The sequence below is a fragment of the Scatophagus argus genome, chromosome 16, assembly GCF_020382885.2.
Source record: "Scatophagus argus isolate fScaArg1 chromosome 16, fScaArg1.pri, whole genome shotgun sequence".
Classification (NCBI taxonomy): domain Eukaryota; kingdom Metazoa; phylum Chordata; class Actinopteri; family Scatophagidae; genus Scatophagus; species Scatophagus argus.
In genome coordinates this window covers 22,818,963-22,834,949 of record NC_058508.1, presented here as the reverse complement: position 1 = coordinate 22,834,949, position 15,987 = coordinate 22,818,963, and the positions used below count along the sequence as shown (strand labels likewise).

At 43.7% G+C, this 15,987-nt stretch overlaps 1 protein-coding gene across 2 annotated transcripts in view; it reads left to right on the top strand.

Annotated features, from left to right (window-relative positions):
* Nucleotides 1-1,045: 1,045 nt before the first annotated feature.
* itga2b (integrin, alpha 2b) overlaps nt 1,046-15,987 on the top strand; it is a 16,747-nt gene continuing 1,805 nt past the window's right edge. The window contains exons 1-28 of one of the 2 annotated variants that reach the window (XM_046416051.1): nt 1,046-1,286; nt 1,807-1,937; nt 2,023-2,123; nt 2,464-2,629; nt 3,211-3,260; nt 3,456-3,501; nt 7,716-7,835; nt 8,293-8,337; nt 8,449-8,492; nt 8,580-8,645; nt 8,732-8,784; nt 8,853-8,925; nt 9,598-9,733; nt 10,017-10,202; nt 10,274-10,319; nt 10,634-10,735; nt 11,216-11,271; nt 11,806-11,957; nt 12,083-12,196; nt 12,912-12,979; nt 13,122-13,257; nt 13,348-13,440; nt 14,153-14,232; nt 14,317-14,397; nt 14,487-14,592; nt 15,424-15,579; nt 15,664-15,747; nt 15,847-15,966. In XM_046416051.1, the coding sequence (XP_046272007.1) occupies nt 1,138-1,286; nt 1,807-1,937; nt 2,023-2,123; nt 2,464-2,629; nt 3,211-3,260; nt 3,456-3,501; nt 7,716-7,835; nt 8,293-8,337; nt 8,449-8,492; nt 8,580-8,645; nt 8,732-8,784; nt 8,853-8,925; nt 9,598-9,733; nt 10,017-10,202; nt 10,274-10,319; nt 10,634-10,735; nt 11,216-11,271; nt 11,806-11,957; nt 12,083-12,196; nt 12,912-12,979; nt 13,122-13,257; nt 13,348-13,440; nt 14,153-14,232; nt 14,317-14,397; nt 14,487-14,592; nt 15,424-15,579; nt 15,664-15,747; nt 15,847-15,966 (2,760 nt within the window). In that variant the 5' untranslated portion in view covers nt 1,046-1,137. The remainder of the gene's footprint in view (nt 1,287-1,806; nt 1,938-2,022; nt 2,124-2,463; nt 2,630-3,210; nt 3,261-3,455; nt 3,502-7,715; nt 7,836-8,292; nt 8,338-8,448; nt 8,493-8,579; nt 8,646-8,731; nt 8,785-8,852; nt 8,926-9,597; nt 9,734-10,016; nt 10,203-10,273; nt 10,320-10,633; nt 10,736-11,215; nt 11,272-11,805; nt 11,958-12,082; nt 12,197-12,911; nt 12,980-13,121; nt 13,258-13,347; nt 13,441-14,152; nt 14,233-14,316; nt 14,398-14,486; nt 14,593-15,423; nt 15,580-15,663; nt 15,748-15,846; nt 15,967-15,987) is intronic. The other variant, XM_046416052.1, reaches the window with a different exon arrangement.

Genomic DNA, 15,987 nt, shown 5'->3' with positions numbered 1-15,987 from the left:
CACCAAGTTTCAGGCTTCTTTTCAAAATAAAGTTACAAAACTTATTCTGTTTTCTTTTAAATTTAGACTTCTGTGAAAAAGATGATTTGATATATAATCAAGGTAGAATCAGATTATGACGATTAAAGTCATCATTATTAGATTTTAAGTACAATTCTAAACAACATGATTACTGTCTCTATGTTTTGTTAAATGTACTTTGGTCGCATTTCATTTCATTTGTTCTAAATTTTGGGTTAGCTAAATAAAAAACGAAGAGCTCTTTTCCAAAATGCGATAAACATGATAAGCAATATGCAGGAGACATACTGAGCTTTCAAAATCAATATTTTACAGTTAAGTGAACATATCACCACATCACTGATGTTTCTTCATCACTATGAACACACACTGTAGTCCATCCTAATATTTAATGATTTATGTTGGAGAGACTTGCATTTTGTCCACATAAGGTCATCACAATGTGACTGTAAGCAGATTTTTTGTCCCCACAACTACGTGTCCACATGCACACATAAACTGAAGTGGCACCAGCTACTGAGGAGAGATCAAGATCATGGCGCATGAAGTGTGTGAAAGTTCACAATTTTATTTCAAAAAATTAATTTTTGACAACATTTTAATTCTGCCCTCATGTAAACTATTGCAGTCAGTGGCAAAAAGAGTATATTTAAACACTGATTTCTGATGTATGGAGTCTTTGTATAAATTCACTACTAGCATTTTCTACGTCATCTAGATGAAGTTTAGATTTTGTGTGAACTACAGGTTGGTCCAAGTTCAGTTTCCCAACTTCATCTCAGCTGTGTAACACAGCAGATGAGTTTTAAATGTCTTTGAATGTCTGAAGCTTTTACAGCTGTAAAATAAACAGACATGAGAGACATCCCTGAACTCACCACAAACACAAGAGGACAAATTAAAATTCCAGAGCAGCAGATAAACAGGGTTTTATTTTTTAGCACCTATCAACAGGAAACAGAAGCACAGTGTGGTTAAACTGTCACAGCCAGCTGTCAATCAGCTGTCACACACACACACAGTGTTATTGGAGGGATAATATACAAGGGCGACTCAAAACTGCTTCAGTTTGCATGTAGGCTTGAGAGACAGGTGCATGTCAGACAGACAGGTGTGATGAGTGCATTCAGGTGTGTGTGTGAGCTGCTGTGTCTGTGTGTGATTGTGTGTGTGGGTCTGAACCTGTTGGATGAAGCTGTGGTGTTCAGCGGACCATCAGGAAGTTTGTTTGGATTCTCTGTGGACTTTCACACCTTCAATAACACGTAAGAAAACTTTAATTAACCCTTAACCCAAAGGAGCTTCCAGGTTACACAGGAGACTCAGGTGTTAGGTGCCACAAACCTTTAAATGAAGGCAATACCTACAAATGCTCAGTGTTACATTGCAGATATTGCACACGGGTTACTTTTTCTAAAATGACTTGAGAACCTAGACCTAAAATGGATCTGGGATCTGATGGGGTAATTAACCTCTGACTAATGGAGCTTCCTTGAAGAAACTCTGAAGTTCTTATTAAGATATTTTGGGGTTTCTTTAAAGAAGTCTTAGGTCTTTTTTTCTAAATTTCTTGTTCTTCTAAGTTTATCTTCAGTCCTTGAAGATTTTCTGAGTTCCTTGAAGACAATCTAAGATCCTTAAGAAGGTTCAATGTCCTTGAAAATGTTCTGGGTTTTAGGAGGTTCTGGGTCCTTGAAGACATTCTGAGGTCCTTGAAGATATTCTGAGGTCCTTGAGAAGGTTCTGGGTCCTTGACACTTTATGAATGTTCTGTGTCCTCTGCAGGTCTTACGTTGTGATTGGAGCTCCCAAAGCCAACACCACCCAGTCAGGAGTGATGGAGGGAGGGGGAGTGTTTCTCTGCCCCTGGTCACCTGGAGGCAGGGCCTGTGACATTATCAACTTTGACTTGGAAGGTGAGCTTCTCAATAGGACTCTTTGCCTCCTGTGTGTGTGTGTGATGGACATGAACTTCCTGTCTGTGTGTTGTATCTGTCACAGGTGACGAGAACTACAGCAGCTCTGAGCTCTTCTTTTACACGTTTAAGAGTCACCAGTGGTTTGGAGCTTCAGTTCGATCTGTCAGCAACACACACTTACTGGTGAGATCAGACATGGACACCTCATTGGTTGGTCAAGCAGCTAATCCACTGACTATATTACATCAAGGAAAAAAACATTTCATAGACTACCAGTGGGTAGATGATTTGCTCAGGTGAGGAGGCAGGTGAGGTGAAGAGACAGCTGAGGAGCAAAGACAGGTGAGGGAGAGGAGACAGCTGAGGAGACAGGTGAGGAGAAAATACAGGTATGGAGAAGTGAGGCAGGATCCAGATAGTTTTGTGATTCTTTGAGATAATGTGATGTTTCACAGACGGTTTGACCCACAATGCAGCAATAAAACCAGTCCACCATGTGACTGAGTGTGTGATTACCTGTCAGGCGTGTGCTCCACTTTATCACTGGAATGTTCAGAGGGGAAGGATGGAGTCAGGGAAAACACCTGTGGGAAACTGCCTCCTCTTGGACCAAAGGGCAGGACGCTCCACTTCCTTCTCCCCCTGCAGAGGAATTATGATGGAGGACGATTACAAACGCATGCACAACAGTAAGAGTGCCAGAAACGTTCACCTGCACATGACACAATACTGCACTGATTGCACACCTGAGGTATGTAAAATATCACAGTGTAGAATCAAGATGAAAGTTCAGCCAAGATCACAGAGTGAGGTAGAGATGATTAACACTCTCCGTTCATTGGCTGTTTGTGGTGGTTCAGCACAAAGCATTCTTCCTCTTCTCCCCCTCCTTCACCCAGCCAGCTATCAGCAAGATAGTTTTCCCTTGTGGGTCGGGTCCTGCTCAAGTTTTCTTCCTGTTAAAAGGGAGTTTTTCCTTGCCACTGTCTGCTTGCTCGGGGGTTCGGGGTCTCACTACACTCATACTGATTCACAGAACTGAGGTTACATCAGGTGTTATTGAGGTGTTTGTTTTAACTTCCTTCATGTCTTCAGTCTCATCAAACACCACAGACATGTCAGCCAATCACCGACATTCTTGTTGTTTCCTGCATTGTATGTCACCTGATGTATAGCAACATTTCTGAGAGGAGCACTTCAGATTATGTAAACTACAACATAACTTAATGTACACCTTTACAGAGGAGTCTCTCTCTTTCTTGTTGCCTAGGAAACGACCAGCGCTACTGTGAGGTTGGCTTCAGCGTTGACGTTACCAAGGTGAGGTATTAGTAGCCAAGGTCTTCAGACATCTCAAGATGTGTGTAAAGGTTCAGTCACCTCAGGGTTAATACATTGTGTTTTAATTTATCAGACTGATGTGAGAGGGCCATGTTTGTTTGATTTACATTAACAAGAAGAAATGTGACTTGAACACATCATAGCACTTCCTCTGTGTGTGTGCATTTGCTGTAGGAGGGACGGCTGTTGTTGGGTGCTCCAGGAAGCTTTTATTTCCAGGGTGAGTGGAGACATCTGTTGGTTGATTATATGCATTACATCTGAATAACACCAGGTGGTTACACCACATACAGTCAAGCCCGAAATTATTCATACCTCATACCAATTTTGACTAAAAGTTATTATTATTCAACCAGAAAGTTTTATCTTTGGAAATGACAAGATAAGACAGTGTACAAGAGGCATCATTGTGTAAAAAAATAATTCTCAGCTTTTATTTACATTTGAACAAAAAGTGGCATGTCCAAAATTATTCATACCCTTCTCAATAATCAATAGAAAAGCCTTTATTGGCTATTACAGCAATCAAACGTTTCCTATAATTGCTGACCAGCTTTTTGCATGTCTCCACTGGTGTTTTTACCCATTCATCTTTAGCGATGAGGTCCAACTCTTTCAGGTTGGAGGGTCTCCTTGCCATCACCCTGATCTTTAGCTCCCTCCACATATTCTCAATTGGATTCAGGTCAGGACTCTGGCTGGGCCACTACAAAACGTTAATGTTTTTGTCCACTAACCATTTCTTCACCACTTTTGCTGTGTGTTTCGGGTCGTTGTCATGCTGCAATGTCCACTGGTGCCCAAGGCCAAGTTTCTCTACAGACTGCTTGATGTTGTTGAGAATCTTGATGTATTGCTCTTTTTTCATGGTGCTGTTTACGGTGATTAGGTTCCCTGGTCCATTGGCTGAAAAACACCCCCAAAGCATTAGATTCCCACCACCATGTCTGACAGTGGGGATGGTGTTCTTAGGGTTGAAGGCTTCTCCTTTTTCACACTAAATGAAGGATACATCATTGTAGCCAAACAATTCAAATTTTGTATCATCTGACTATAAAACAGAAGACCAGAAGTCTTCTTCTTTGTCCAGTTGAGCATTTGCAAAGGCCATGCAGGCTTTTGTGTGCTTTATTTGGAGAAGTGGCATCCTCCTTGGTCTGAAAACATTTAGATATGGCCTTATAGCCCTTTCCTGACTTGTGAGCAGCCACAATGTGCGGTCATAGCTCCTCAGTGAGCTCCTTTATCTTAGCCATGACTGTCCACGAACCAACTGCAGAGCTGCTGTTTTTCACCCGTTGAGTTGATTAAAACAGCTGTTCCCAATAAATCAGGGTAATTAGGATGCTTCAGAACAGCTTGTACCATTTGGAATGGTATAGATTTTAAATTAACAACACTTACACTTATTGTAGGTGTACTTGGTGGGCACGTGCATGCATGCACACACACACACACACACACACAGTCACAGTCTCACACACACAGAGACACACACCACTAGAGAACACAGTGGTAACAGGGATTATTTTCACATAGAGATTATTGTGTTAGGGAAATGAATCTCTGTCTCAGTCTCTGAGCACACAGTCGTGGATCAGCGGTTAGGGTGTCGGACCTGTAACCGGTGGGTCGCTGGTTCGATTCCCCGTACCGGTGTCCATGGCTGAGGTACCCTTGCACGCGGTCGCCCACTGCCCCGGGTTTGCTGTGTGTGTGTGCATGTCACTTGGGTGGGTTAAATGCAGAGCACGAATTTTGTTGGAGTGAGTTCCCTCCAATGACAAAATATGTCACTTTCATCTTTCAAAAGAAATAGAAATAAGAAAATAGAAATTTCCCCAGAGGGGAAATTCACATTACTGCTCACAGCAGCACAGGGATAGCAAATAAAGGTACTAATAATAAAATATACAAAGTAAATAAGTAATATTCACACTAAATGTTCTTTTTATAAAAAAGAAACTATACAAAAAGCACACAATACTTACGTGTTTCATAATTATTTACATTATTAACAGTGAAAAGTTACTGGATTGCATAGGGAAAAGGGGATTATTGCACACGGCCTATTGAGGTTCAGTTTGTGGTGGACTCATGGGGTCTCACAGCAGCAGGGACAAAGGACCTGCGGTGACCCTCCTTCACACACTTGGGGGGAAGCAGCCTTCCACTGAAGGAGCTGCCCAGTGCTGTCAGAGTATCATGCAGGCGGTGGGAGTCTTCTCCAGCAGAGAGGACAGCTTGGCTACCAGACTTCTCTCTCCCACCACCTGCACTGGATCAAGGGGGCCCCTGAGGAACGAGCTGGCCTTCCTGATGATTTTGCCTGGTCTCTTCCTGTCTGCAGGAGAGATGCTGCTGTACAGTGCAGTGGAGTTGTCTGTCCAGTCCAGTTTGCTGTTTAGACGAACATCCAGGTACTCATAAGAGTTCACTATCTCAGTGTTCATTCCCTGGATGTTCATTGGTGTTGGGGTTGAGTGTGCACACCTGCCGAAATCCATCAACAGCTCCTCTGTTTTCCTGTGGTGATCTGGAGGTGGTGCCACTGGCACCAGTCCACAAAGTCCTGAATCAGTTCACTGTATTGTGCATCGTTCTCCTCAGTTATGAGGCCAACAATGGCAGAGTCATCAAAGAACTTTTGCAGGTGACAGTTCATTGGTCAGGACTGTTTCCTGCGCAACACCTGTGCTGCAGACCACCATGTCAGACACGCACTTCTGTGCCCTCAGTTACTGTTGGCGGTTAGTGAGGTAGCCCAGTAGCCATGTTGCAAGGTACTGGTCCATCTCTGAGTGCTCCAGCTTGTCCCTCAGCAGCAGAAGCTGTGTGGTGTTGAAAGCACTGGAGAAATCAAAGATCATGATTCTGACAGTGCTCCCAGGCTTGTCCAGGTGAGAGAGGGTCCTGCGCAGGAGGAAGATGATTGTGTCATCCACCCTAATGCCAGGTTAGCAGGCAAACTGGAGTGGGTCCATCAGTGGGCTCACCAAATGGCTAAGGTGTACAAGGACCAGCCTCTCCAGAGTGTTCATGAGGTGAGATGTCAATATCAGGTCTCTAGGTTTAGATCATTCACCCACTTCAGGTCCTCACTTCAGCCTGGGAGTCCATATGCTTGTGGCCTGATGGTTTATAGGCCTTTCCAGACCTCGCTGATGTTGTTCTGCTGCAGCTGCTTCTCCAACTTCTTCCTTTCCCCTCCTGATCTCAGCTCCATCTTAACAGCCTTCAGCTCCCCTTTGTTCCTTTCACTTAAAGACCCAGTTTTTCTCCTTGAGGAGGGTCTTTACATCAGGGATGATCCATGGTTTGTTGTTGGAGAAAAACACCACACAGTCCTGGTTGACACAATGTTCTCCAGAAAGAAGCTTATGCAGTCCTCATGCTAACGACCAGCACTTCAGTGTCCCTACAGCAGATCTGCTCCTTAATTATGATGTGCATGGAGTTAGACCATCTATTGTTCACAAATACTGCCAACCCTCCTCTTTTTCTCTTACTGCTCTCATTTGTCCTGTCTGGTGGAACGTGGAAGTCCTCCAAAGTAATATTATTGATCTCGTAGTCTGGTTAGCCATGTCTCCATAAACAGCAAAACGCTACACTCCCGGTATTCCCTCTAGTGCCGGGTCAACACCATTAACTCGTACATTCCCACCGACGACTGACAGGAGAACAGGTCTGTACAGCAATTTCCTGCAGGATCAATAAAGTCCTTATCTTATTGTATCTTATCTTACCGTCTCCTCTTGGCACAGCATCGAGCTATGGCACGGCTTCTCCGTTTCCTCCTCCTCAGCCCTCGAGGGATATCAGGTCTCTCCTGGGCCAGCGCTGCTGTGTTACAGACCGCAGAACAGTTGAGACCTACTATGAACAACAGGGCCATGGCTGTGCGACCTAATCAAAACCAGTAATGCTACTTTGGTCTCCGCAGTGCAAAGAAGAAAAAATATTATTAAGTTATAAATATGAGATGAATGTAAAAAATAAGTACTTAAGAGTATTTGAAAAGTGCTTTCAGAAAAAGAGCAGAAGACTAGGAGCTGCTGTAACAGCCAGCCACTTGCACAGTGCCATCTTCATTCAGGTGTTCAGTAGCTAACATTTTCCACTTGTGTATTTATTTTGTTTTTTGTAATCAGTGTTTGTTGCTGGGGATGTGAGTGCTGTGATGGTTTTATGGATGAATTAAATGAATCTTGAGGTACCTACGAGGGGACCAACCATCTGGAGTCAGTGCAGGCTTTGGGTGGGGGGGTTAATATCCTCACTCTGAGCCCAGGGGATGATGATGAGGTCAGAGCCCATAGAGGAGTGAAATGTTTTCTGCACTCACTCACACTCCACCTATTTGCTGAAATGACAGGTAACTGATGACTTCACTGTTAACATCACCACTGATGACCACCATGTTGATTGCAGGTCAGGTCATCACAGTGGGGGTGAGTGACATCATCAACAGTGGGCGAAGTAATGATGCTATCCATTATGTAGTTGGCATCAGCCAAACAGATGAGAGGGGAGATTATGACCTTTACCGCGGTGAGTAAAATTGAGGTGGAAGGCTTTTATTTTGAAAGGCACTTGTGCTGAATTTATAAAAAAAACACTTACGAACCTCTAAGCTCCCACTTCTTTCAGCAGTTGCTACATTTCTCAGGATGCATTGAGAACACAGTGATACTGATTCATCACTAGTTATGAATAGAACAGAACAGAACAGAATAGAACAGAATAACATACGAACATAAGAAATCTGAAAACAACAAATTTTAATCTTAGAATTGATTTATAAGAGATTAATAATAATAATCAACTAATCTCTGATCTTTGGTGAACTCTGAGACAAATTTCTCTTCAGCAGGTGATGGTCACGTACCTGCATGTACTGTAACCTGAATTTATTCAGCCGCTCTGTTGTTAATTTTAATTGATTTAAAGAATGATGTAGGTGATAAATTTATACAAAAAACAAAATGTGGTTCTGTGTGTCTGCCAGGTTACTCTGTGGCCAGTGGTCTGCTGACCGGAGACTCCACACCAGGTTATTATGTCATTGTAATCAAAACAAATCTGATTACTGATCATGATGAGATGATGATGAGACACATGTAGAATCAAACACAGCTGATTAATTACTGTGTTTGTCTGTCAGATTATCTTGTTGGTGTTCCAAATGACAGAAACACAGCAGGAACAGTAAGACTTTCTGTTTATCCCACTCATCTGTGTGGTTTATTCACCCTGTAGCCTTCTGCTGTGATCAGTCTGCGAGTGTGTTCACAGGTGAAGATCTACGACGGCAGGAGCAGTGGCTCACTCATTGTCTACCACAGCTTCCAGGGAACTCAGGTTACAGCATGATGACATCCCAAATCTACTGATGTGAAAACCAACACCGTTTGGATGTTAATCTGATGCTGTGGTGTCTCCTGTAGGTGGCGTCATATTTTGGACACAGTGTGGCTGTAGCTGACATCAACAGCGACGGGTGAGTGCAGACAGACAGATGGGGGTATTGAATCTGTGCTCATTTCACAGCTGTGTTTCTGTGTGCAGGTTAGATGACGTGTTGATTGGAGCTCCTCTCTTCATGGGCAGAGTGATGGAGCAGCTGCAGGAGAGAGGACAGGTCTCACATCACAGCACACACTTTAATCTGTTTGATTCAGTCTGAGTTCATATCAGTCAGCTGAGTCTAGCTGTTATCCAGCTGTTGTTCAATGTGTTGTCCACCGTTTACTTCCCTTTGTCTCTGTGTTTGTCAGTCTGAAACCCGTTACTTGGCTGAAAAAGTTTTTATTTTTTTATGTCTTCAGAAACTTTTTTGCCCACAGTGTTTATTTGATTTAATTAATTTTTAATTTAAGTTGCTTTATTAATCCCAAGCTGGGAAATTACTTCTCTGCATTTAACCCATCACTGATTGAAACACACACAGGAGCAGTGGGCTGCATCAAGCAGCAAGGGGAGCATATGTTGGGGGTTAAGTGCCTTGCTCAAGAGCACATCAGCCGGCTAATGGAGGGTGGGGACATTATCACTCCACCACACTCAAATTTTTCCTGCCCGTCCGGTGGGGGAATCGAACCAGCAACCTTCTCCAGCCTCTAGGCCACGGCTGTCCCTGTGTTTTTCAACACCATTTTGTGTGATAAAGTACAAAGAAATGTTTCCATGTTATTTTATGTTTAATGCGGGACTGAAACATGTCCCACTCCACCCATCCAAATCTCAGTCAGCACGTTAACAGGCTGCTCAGAGGCAGTTTAACACAACTGTTACTTTTCTCTTTTCATTTAAGGTGGTTTTGTACCTGCAGAGAAGACACGCCTCTTTCTCCTCCCGTCCTGACCAATCACTGATCGGCTTTTCTCCGTATGGTCGGTTTGGCTCGAGCATCGCTGTGCTGGGTGACCTGGACATGGACGGTTACCACGGTAACCAGTGAACCAGTCAGACTGTTAGAGTGTTGAGCTGATGTTTATTGTGTGAAATCCAAAATGGCTGACAAACTGCTAGCTTTGTCAACAAAATTTAGCAGGACCAAAATGAAAAAGCTGTTTCACACAGTCTTTGTTGTTGTGTTTAACTGACCTTCATTAAAACCCAGTGAACAAAACTGCTGTGTTTTAACAGCTCCACTGCAGTCAGTAATGCTAATGAGGCTAATGATAGTAGTTAATACTGCTAACAACAATACTACCATGTGACTTCCTGCAGATGTTGCTGTTGGTGCTCCCTGGTCAGGTGACAGTGGTCAGGGCCAGGTATTTATTTACCTTGGCAACAGTAACGGTCTGTCAGCCACTCCCTCCCAGGTGATTGGCAGCCCAGTGCCCACCAGCAGAATGGCTTTCGGCTTTACTCTGAGAGGCGGGACAGACGTAGACGGGAATGGATACCCAGGTATGCTCAGGTATGCATTAGTGCAGATCAGCAATCAGTAATCAATAATCAATGTCGCCTCCTGTTTGCAGATCTGCTGATTGGCGCATGGGCTGCAGACCAAGCTTTTGTTTACAGGTAGGAGGCCACTAACTCTAAAGAAACCTAATCAGGTCCTGGGCCAGGTCTCAGGTGGACCCACAAAGACCCAGGCCCTTTTTATAATAAGCAGTCACATTTTACGTCTGGCAGTGTAACACGCAGCATACATTTGTCTAATTTTATATCAAATGAGCATCACATTAACGCAGAACTCTCTAAAAGGTAAACTGACCTGATCCTTCACCTACAGATCACAAGCTGGCAATAACAAGTGAACTTCAGCTTTGCTAGTGCTGTAACATTACATGATGATAAAATGACCAAAATTCCATGTGTGTTTTTGTGTTCAGATCCAGAACAGTGATTCGGTCCCTAGTTTCTGTCTCTCTGCTGCCAGACTTCCTGAATCCAGAGGTGAAGCTGTGTCATCGGGAAAACACACCTGTGTCCTGGTAACTAACTAACTAACCGACCAGATGTCAAAGAAAAAAAGACTGAATAAATTAATTACATGACACAGCAAACTAGTATTTTAAAGTTTTGGGTTGCTCAACATGGATTCTAAGATACTCACATAGAAAGCAGAGATCCATTGCGACTGACAGAAAACTTGGGTTTGGGCCTCTAGTGTTCCATGAAGGCATTTAAAAATCTTTTGAAATCTTTTTTTGTGTTCAGAGTTTTGGGTTGCTTACTTTCATGACAATTGACAGGAATTGTAAGCTAATTAAAAGAGATTCCTCAGGCCTTTTCTAAATTTTCAGGATCGTTTAAAAGCGGCTGATGTCATTCGTGAGATTCAAGTTCCAGAGTCCTTTAGAGGATTCTTGAAGTCACTGAGAAGTTCAAAACTAAAGTTTTGTGGATGAATGAAATAAAAAATATTTTCATTAATGACACTTAAAGAAGAAATGTTGTTTGTATGTCTACAGTTTTGTTGTGCAGATGTGTGTCCATGTGTCTGGTCACAGAATCCCACAGGAGACAGGTAAACAACACCTCACATTTGTAGTCATCTTAAATCTTAGACTTATGCTGTGTTTCATTTGTACTAGTAAGTCGTAACTCATAAGTTGGATGCATTCTGTTTGCCACAACACTAGTCAGCTCATGTGTAACGTTATTCAGCCATTGTTGTTATAACAACACCCAGAACCAGTTCATAGACATAGAACACGTTTGCTGTATTTCACGCCTAACAAGACCATAGATGTGTGCGTATAGGCAGCAGTAAGACACTATTGTGTATATTCAACACAAAAAGACAAAAGTGCGAAAAACACACAAAACCACAGCTTTTATTGACAGCTGACGCTCTGGGCAGCCATCTTGGTTTGTGAACTCGGTTTCCTCTGAGATCAACTGAGCTGACGAGTTGAAATTCTGACTTCGGGTGGCGTTCAATTTGTCACTTCCAGCTTTGGAAGATTGAAAACAACTCAGAAAACAACTTGCAAGTACAAAAGGAATGCACCATTATGTTGTTCCCTGTTGTTGTCTCCCTGCTGATTGGCTGGGGCAGCATTGTCGCTGGAGCTACAGATGGACAGGCTGAAACAGCCAATGGCAAGGCGGACTCTGCTGTTGTCAAGCAGTCAGTCACAGGATATGATGAAGCTGATGGTTCAGAGGGAGGAGGGCGTGGCCTGTGTCAATCAGACTGCCTTCCTGAGGGTGAGTGAGCAAAAAAACACATGAAGAAGGAAATCAGACAATCAGAGTCACACCTGAGTTTGTGTTTGTGTGTGTGTGTGTGTGTGTGTGTGTGTGTGTGTGTGTGTGTGTGTGTGTGCGTGTAGTCTGAGGAGGATGTTCGTGATAAGTTGAGTCCGATCTTCATCGCTGTCAATGTCAGCCTCCTCAACTCTACCCAGCATGCTTTGCTGTACGGACAGACACATGCTAGTGCGCAAGTGAGTGTGACACACATGTTTATTATTGTGTTTATGATTGTTCATTTTCAGTCAACCTTTATTAGTACAGGATGACCACATGACAGCAGTTCCAGCTGTGTTCATAGTATGTTTGTGATTTTAAAACACATACAGTGTGATACCTGTCACATACATACACAGCACAAACACTGCAACATGGCCACCGTCTATTCCGCCTCTGTGGAACATAAAATTTAAGAGCTTGTTTTGATCTCATTCTCAATATGATGATTTCTGAGGTCTAAATGATCCTGGGGTATTTAAAATGTCACATAATAAATCTACAGCAAAATGGTTTGCAAAGCAGTGCTGTTCTCTCTAACAATAACTGGCCATCTTTCTAATACCATGAACACCATCACGCCCTAAAGCTGTCCACAGTCCTGAACCTGAGGGCAGACGGACAGACTGCATGGAGACATTTCAGAGTGCAGTGTAGATTGAACTACATCATCACACACCAACAGTTTGCTTCCTGCAGAATAATACAGCTTGTCACTGAGCCGGAAATCAAACTATTTATCAAACTACTACTACTGCATTTGTTTTATCTGAGTTTGACAGTAATTGAAGGCCAGTTAACATTTGCTGTTCAGTACAGAAATCAAAATGTTTTGAATCACCTGGACAACATAGGGTGCTCTGTGTGTGTGTGTGTGTGTGTGTGTGTGTGTGTGTGCGTGTGTGTGTGTAGACCAGGATTATTCTCGACTGTGGTGATGACAACATCTGTGTTCCTGACCTGAAACTGAGAGCTGAGCCGTGAGTCAACAACTGCATTATCAATAAACTTAACCAACAACTGGACTCTTTTGATTGCACTGAGTGAACGTGTGGAGTTTTGTGTGTGTGTGTGTGTGTGTGTGGGTGTGTGTGTGCGCGCGCGTGCGTGCGTGTGTTTCAGCCTGTCAGACAGTGTGTTGGTCGGTGAGGATCAGTCAGTGATGTTGTCAGTGTCAGCAGAGAATGATGGCGAGGGGGCGTATGAGACCGAGCTGGTGGTCCAAATTCCTGAACACACACACTTCCAGAGCAGCCAGGTGACACACATGTGTGCACCCACACACAGAGACATATACACACACACACACACACACACAAAGTTATTCGGTTTTCTTTGTTGTCTGTAGGGTGTTAAGAGACTGGTGTGTGTTCAGAAGAAAGAGAATCAGACTGTCGTTGTAGTCTGTGATCTTGGAAACCCCCTGAGACAAGGACATACAGTAATACACACACACACACACACACACATGCATACACACATACTTACAATACTGGTGTATGAAATGACAATGACAATGTGAACATGTGGTAAGAAATATTTTTAACCAAATTTGGCAAAATCATCCCAATGAAACACAACTGAATGTTTGTTTAAATCTGCTGGCTGCTGACCACAGACACAAAAACAGCAGGAGTGTTTGTCCTGCTGGCTCCGCCCACTCAGCCAATGGATTTTTGAAACTCTTATCCAAACTTGAGGCAAGTTTAACAAATGAAAAAACATCTGGATGACTGAGCTGACAAGACAAACAGCTCGTGCAGTTGATTGTCCAATAGAAGAAGAGGACACTGATGAGTTGACTTTGTCACTAAGCGCTCCAGTCAAAGGTCAGACCAACAAAACCGTAGGGCAACATGATGAAATCTAACATTTCTGGTAGTTTTCATGATTTGCAGCATTTCCTCTCAGTTTTTCATGTACAAATTGAAAATGCAGGTAGCAACAGGAGGATGGACACACAGTTCTCTGTGCTGGGCTTCTGATTGGCTGGCTGGTCTCCCAGAGGACATTCTGAATAAATCTGAGCTTTAGTTTCTTCTCTGGACATCTTTTAAAACCCTGAAACACCAACTACACACATACATCTGACAGTCTGCCTGTCTGTCTGTCCATCCTTCCATCCATCTGTCTTTCTGACTGTCTGTGTGCAGCTGCAGGCAGGTCTTCTGTTCAGTGTCAGCCACCTGGAAGAGGTCGAGAGTCACATCACCTTCAACCTCAGAATCAGGAGGTACTGCCTGTCTTGCTGCCTGTCTGTCTCATCTTGGTTTATTTAACAGCTGGTGTTTGACCGCTCTGTCTGTCTGTCTGACAGTAAGAACTCAGTGAACCCCAACAGTAATGAGGTCATGGTGGAGGTTCTGGTGAAAGCAGAGGCAACGCTGGAGATCAGAGGGTAAAGCTAATCTGATGTCTGAGCTGAGAGTTGATGGTCTCACCGGACATGATGTCGAAGGATGTGACGACATCTCATTGTTTTTCCAGAGGCTCCTCCCCTCCAGAGGTGGTCATGCCCCTCCCTGACTGGCAGCCTGCAGTGCATCCTGGGAGTTTGAAGGACCTGGGGCCACTGGTGGAACATGTTTACGAGGTGAAACACAGGGTGCTTTTCATGACGCTAACGCCTGTCCTCATTTTCTTCACTACCCTCTATGTAATGTTCAAATACAGGTTTGGACCCAAGATAAGCAGGCCACACACTCCAAGAAGTAAAAGTTCTAACAGAGTCTTTACTCAATTAAAAGTAGCAAAACAAAAAGAATCAAAATGCCAGGTAACATAAACAGGGTGGCCTGAGTTCTTACTGACAGGTGAGGGGGTCTCAGCAATTGTTCACAGATCCCAAAGAACAGAGAATCCAAGACAGCTTTCCAGGTAGGGCAGTCCAGAGATGAATCAGGGCAGGATCTGGGCAGGTGGGCAGAAACGGGGAGGCAAACCTGAGCACAGAGGACAACAGCTAGTTCAGTTGGTGAGGGGGAACAGCAATCCTGACACTCTTGCTTTTTTTGTATTGTGTGATTTATTCACAATTCAGTATTTTTTATCTTACGAATGAGTCAAATCAGTCAACAGCTGATGTTGGTGACATCAGTCCTGTCCCACAGGAAATATGATGTGCTGCGTCACATCAGCAGCCCGACCGCTGACTCTTAGTACACCAGTGAATAAAGATGTTCAATGTTGTCCTCTAGTCCTTTGTGTACTCGGTTGTAGGTGTGAAGGGTCTGATGATGCTGGTGCAGGTGAGAGAAGGATCTGGACTGGATATAGTTTGTCTCACTTCTACTGTTCAGCAGGGCGAGACTCCTCTGGTTTTACACACACCAGAACACACCAGATCGAGAAAACCAACATGGTGCCGACCATAATGCCACATTCAAGTCCACACACTAATATAATAAAACTGATTTATTTGCAGTTGAGGAACCAGGGTCCCAGTGCGGTCAATGCCCGGCTGACAGTGGACTTCCCTTCCACCTGGCGACATCACTTCTTGCTCTATGTTTTCTCCACTGCCCCTGAAGAATCACTGATCTGCAGAACCCTGAACGCATCGCAGATAGACCCATTCAAGGTACACAACCTGTCTGTTACCTGTCTGTCTGTATGTTCCTGACCCGTCTCTCTCTCTCTGACCTGTCTTTCTTTCTCTCTGCAGCTGCTTGCTAATTCCTCCAGTGTTCCTGTACTTTCTCAGTTGATCCAGCAGGAGACAAACTTACAACGTCAAACTGTTCATGTGGTAAATATATACAACAACAGTATTACTACTGTATATGACCACAGTTCCAGTAATCATTCATTTTGTGAATTACGTGTGTGTGTGTGTGTGTGTGTGTAGAACTGCAGCAGCAGTGAGACAGGGTGTGTCAGGATTGTGTGTGATGCCATGACGTTGGGGCGGGGCTCCAGTGCCGTCGTCCGAATTTCAGCCAGACTGTGGACACACACAGTCGCACAGGTACACACCCACAGTCATGTT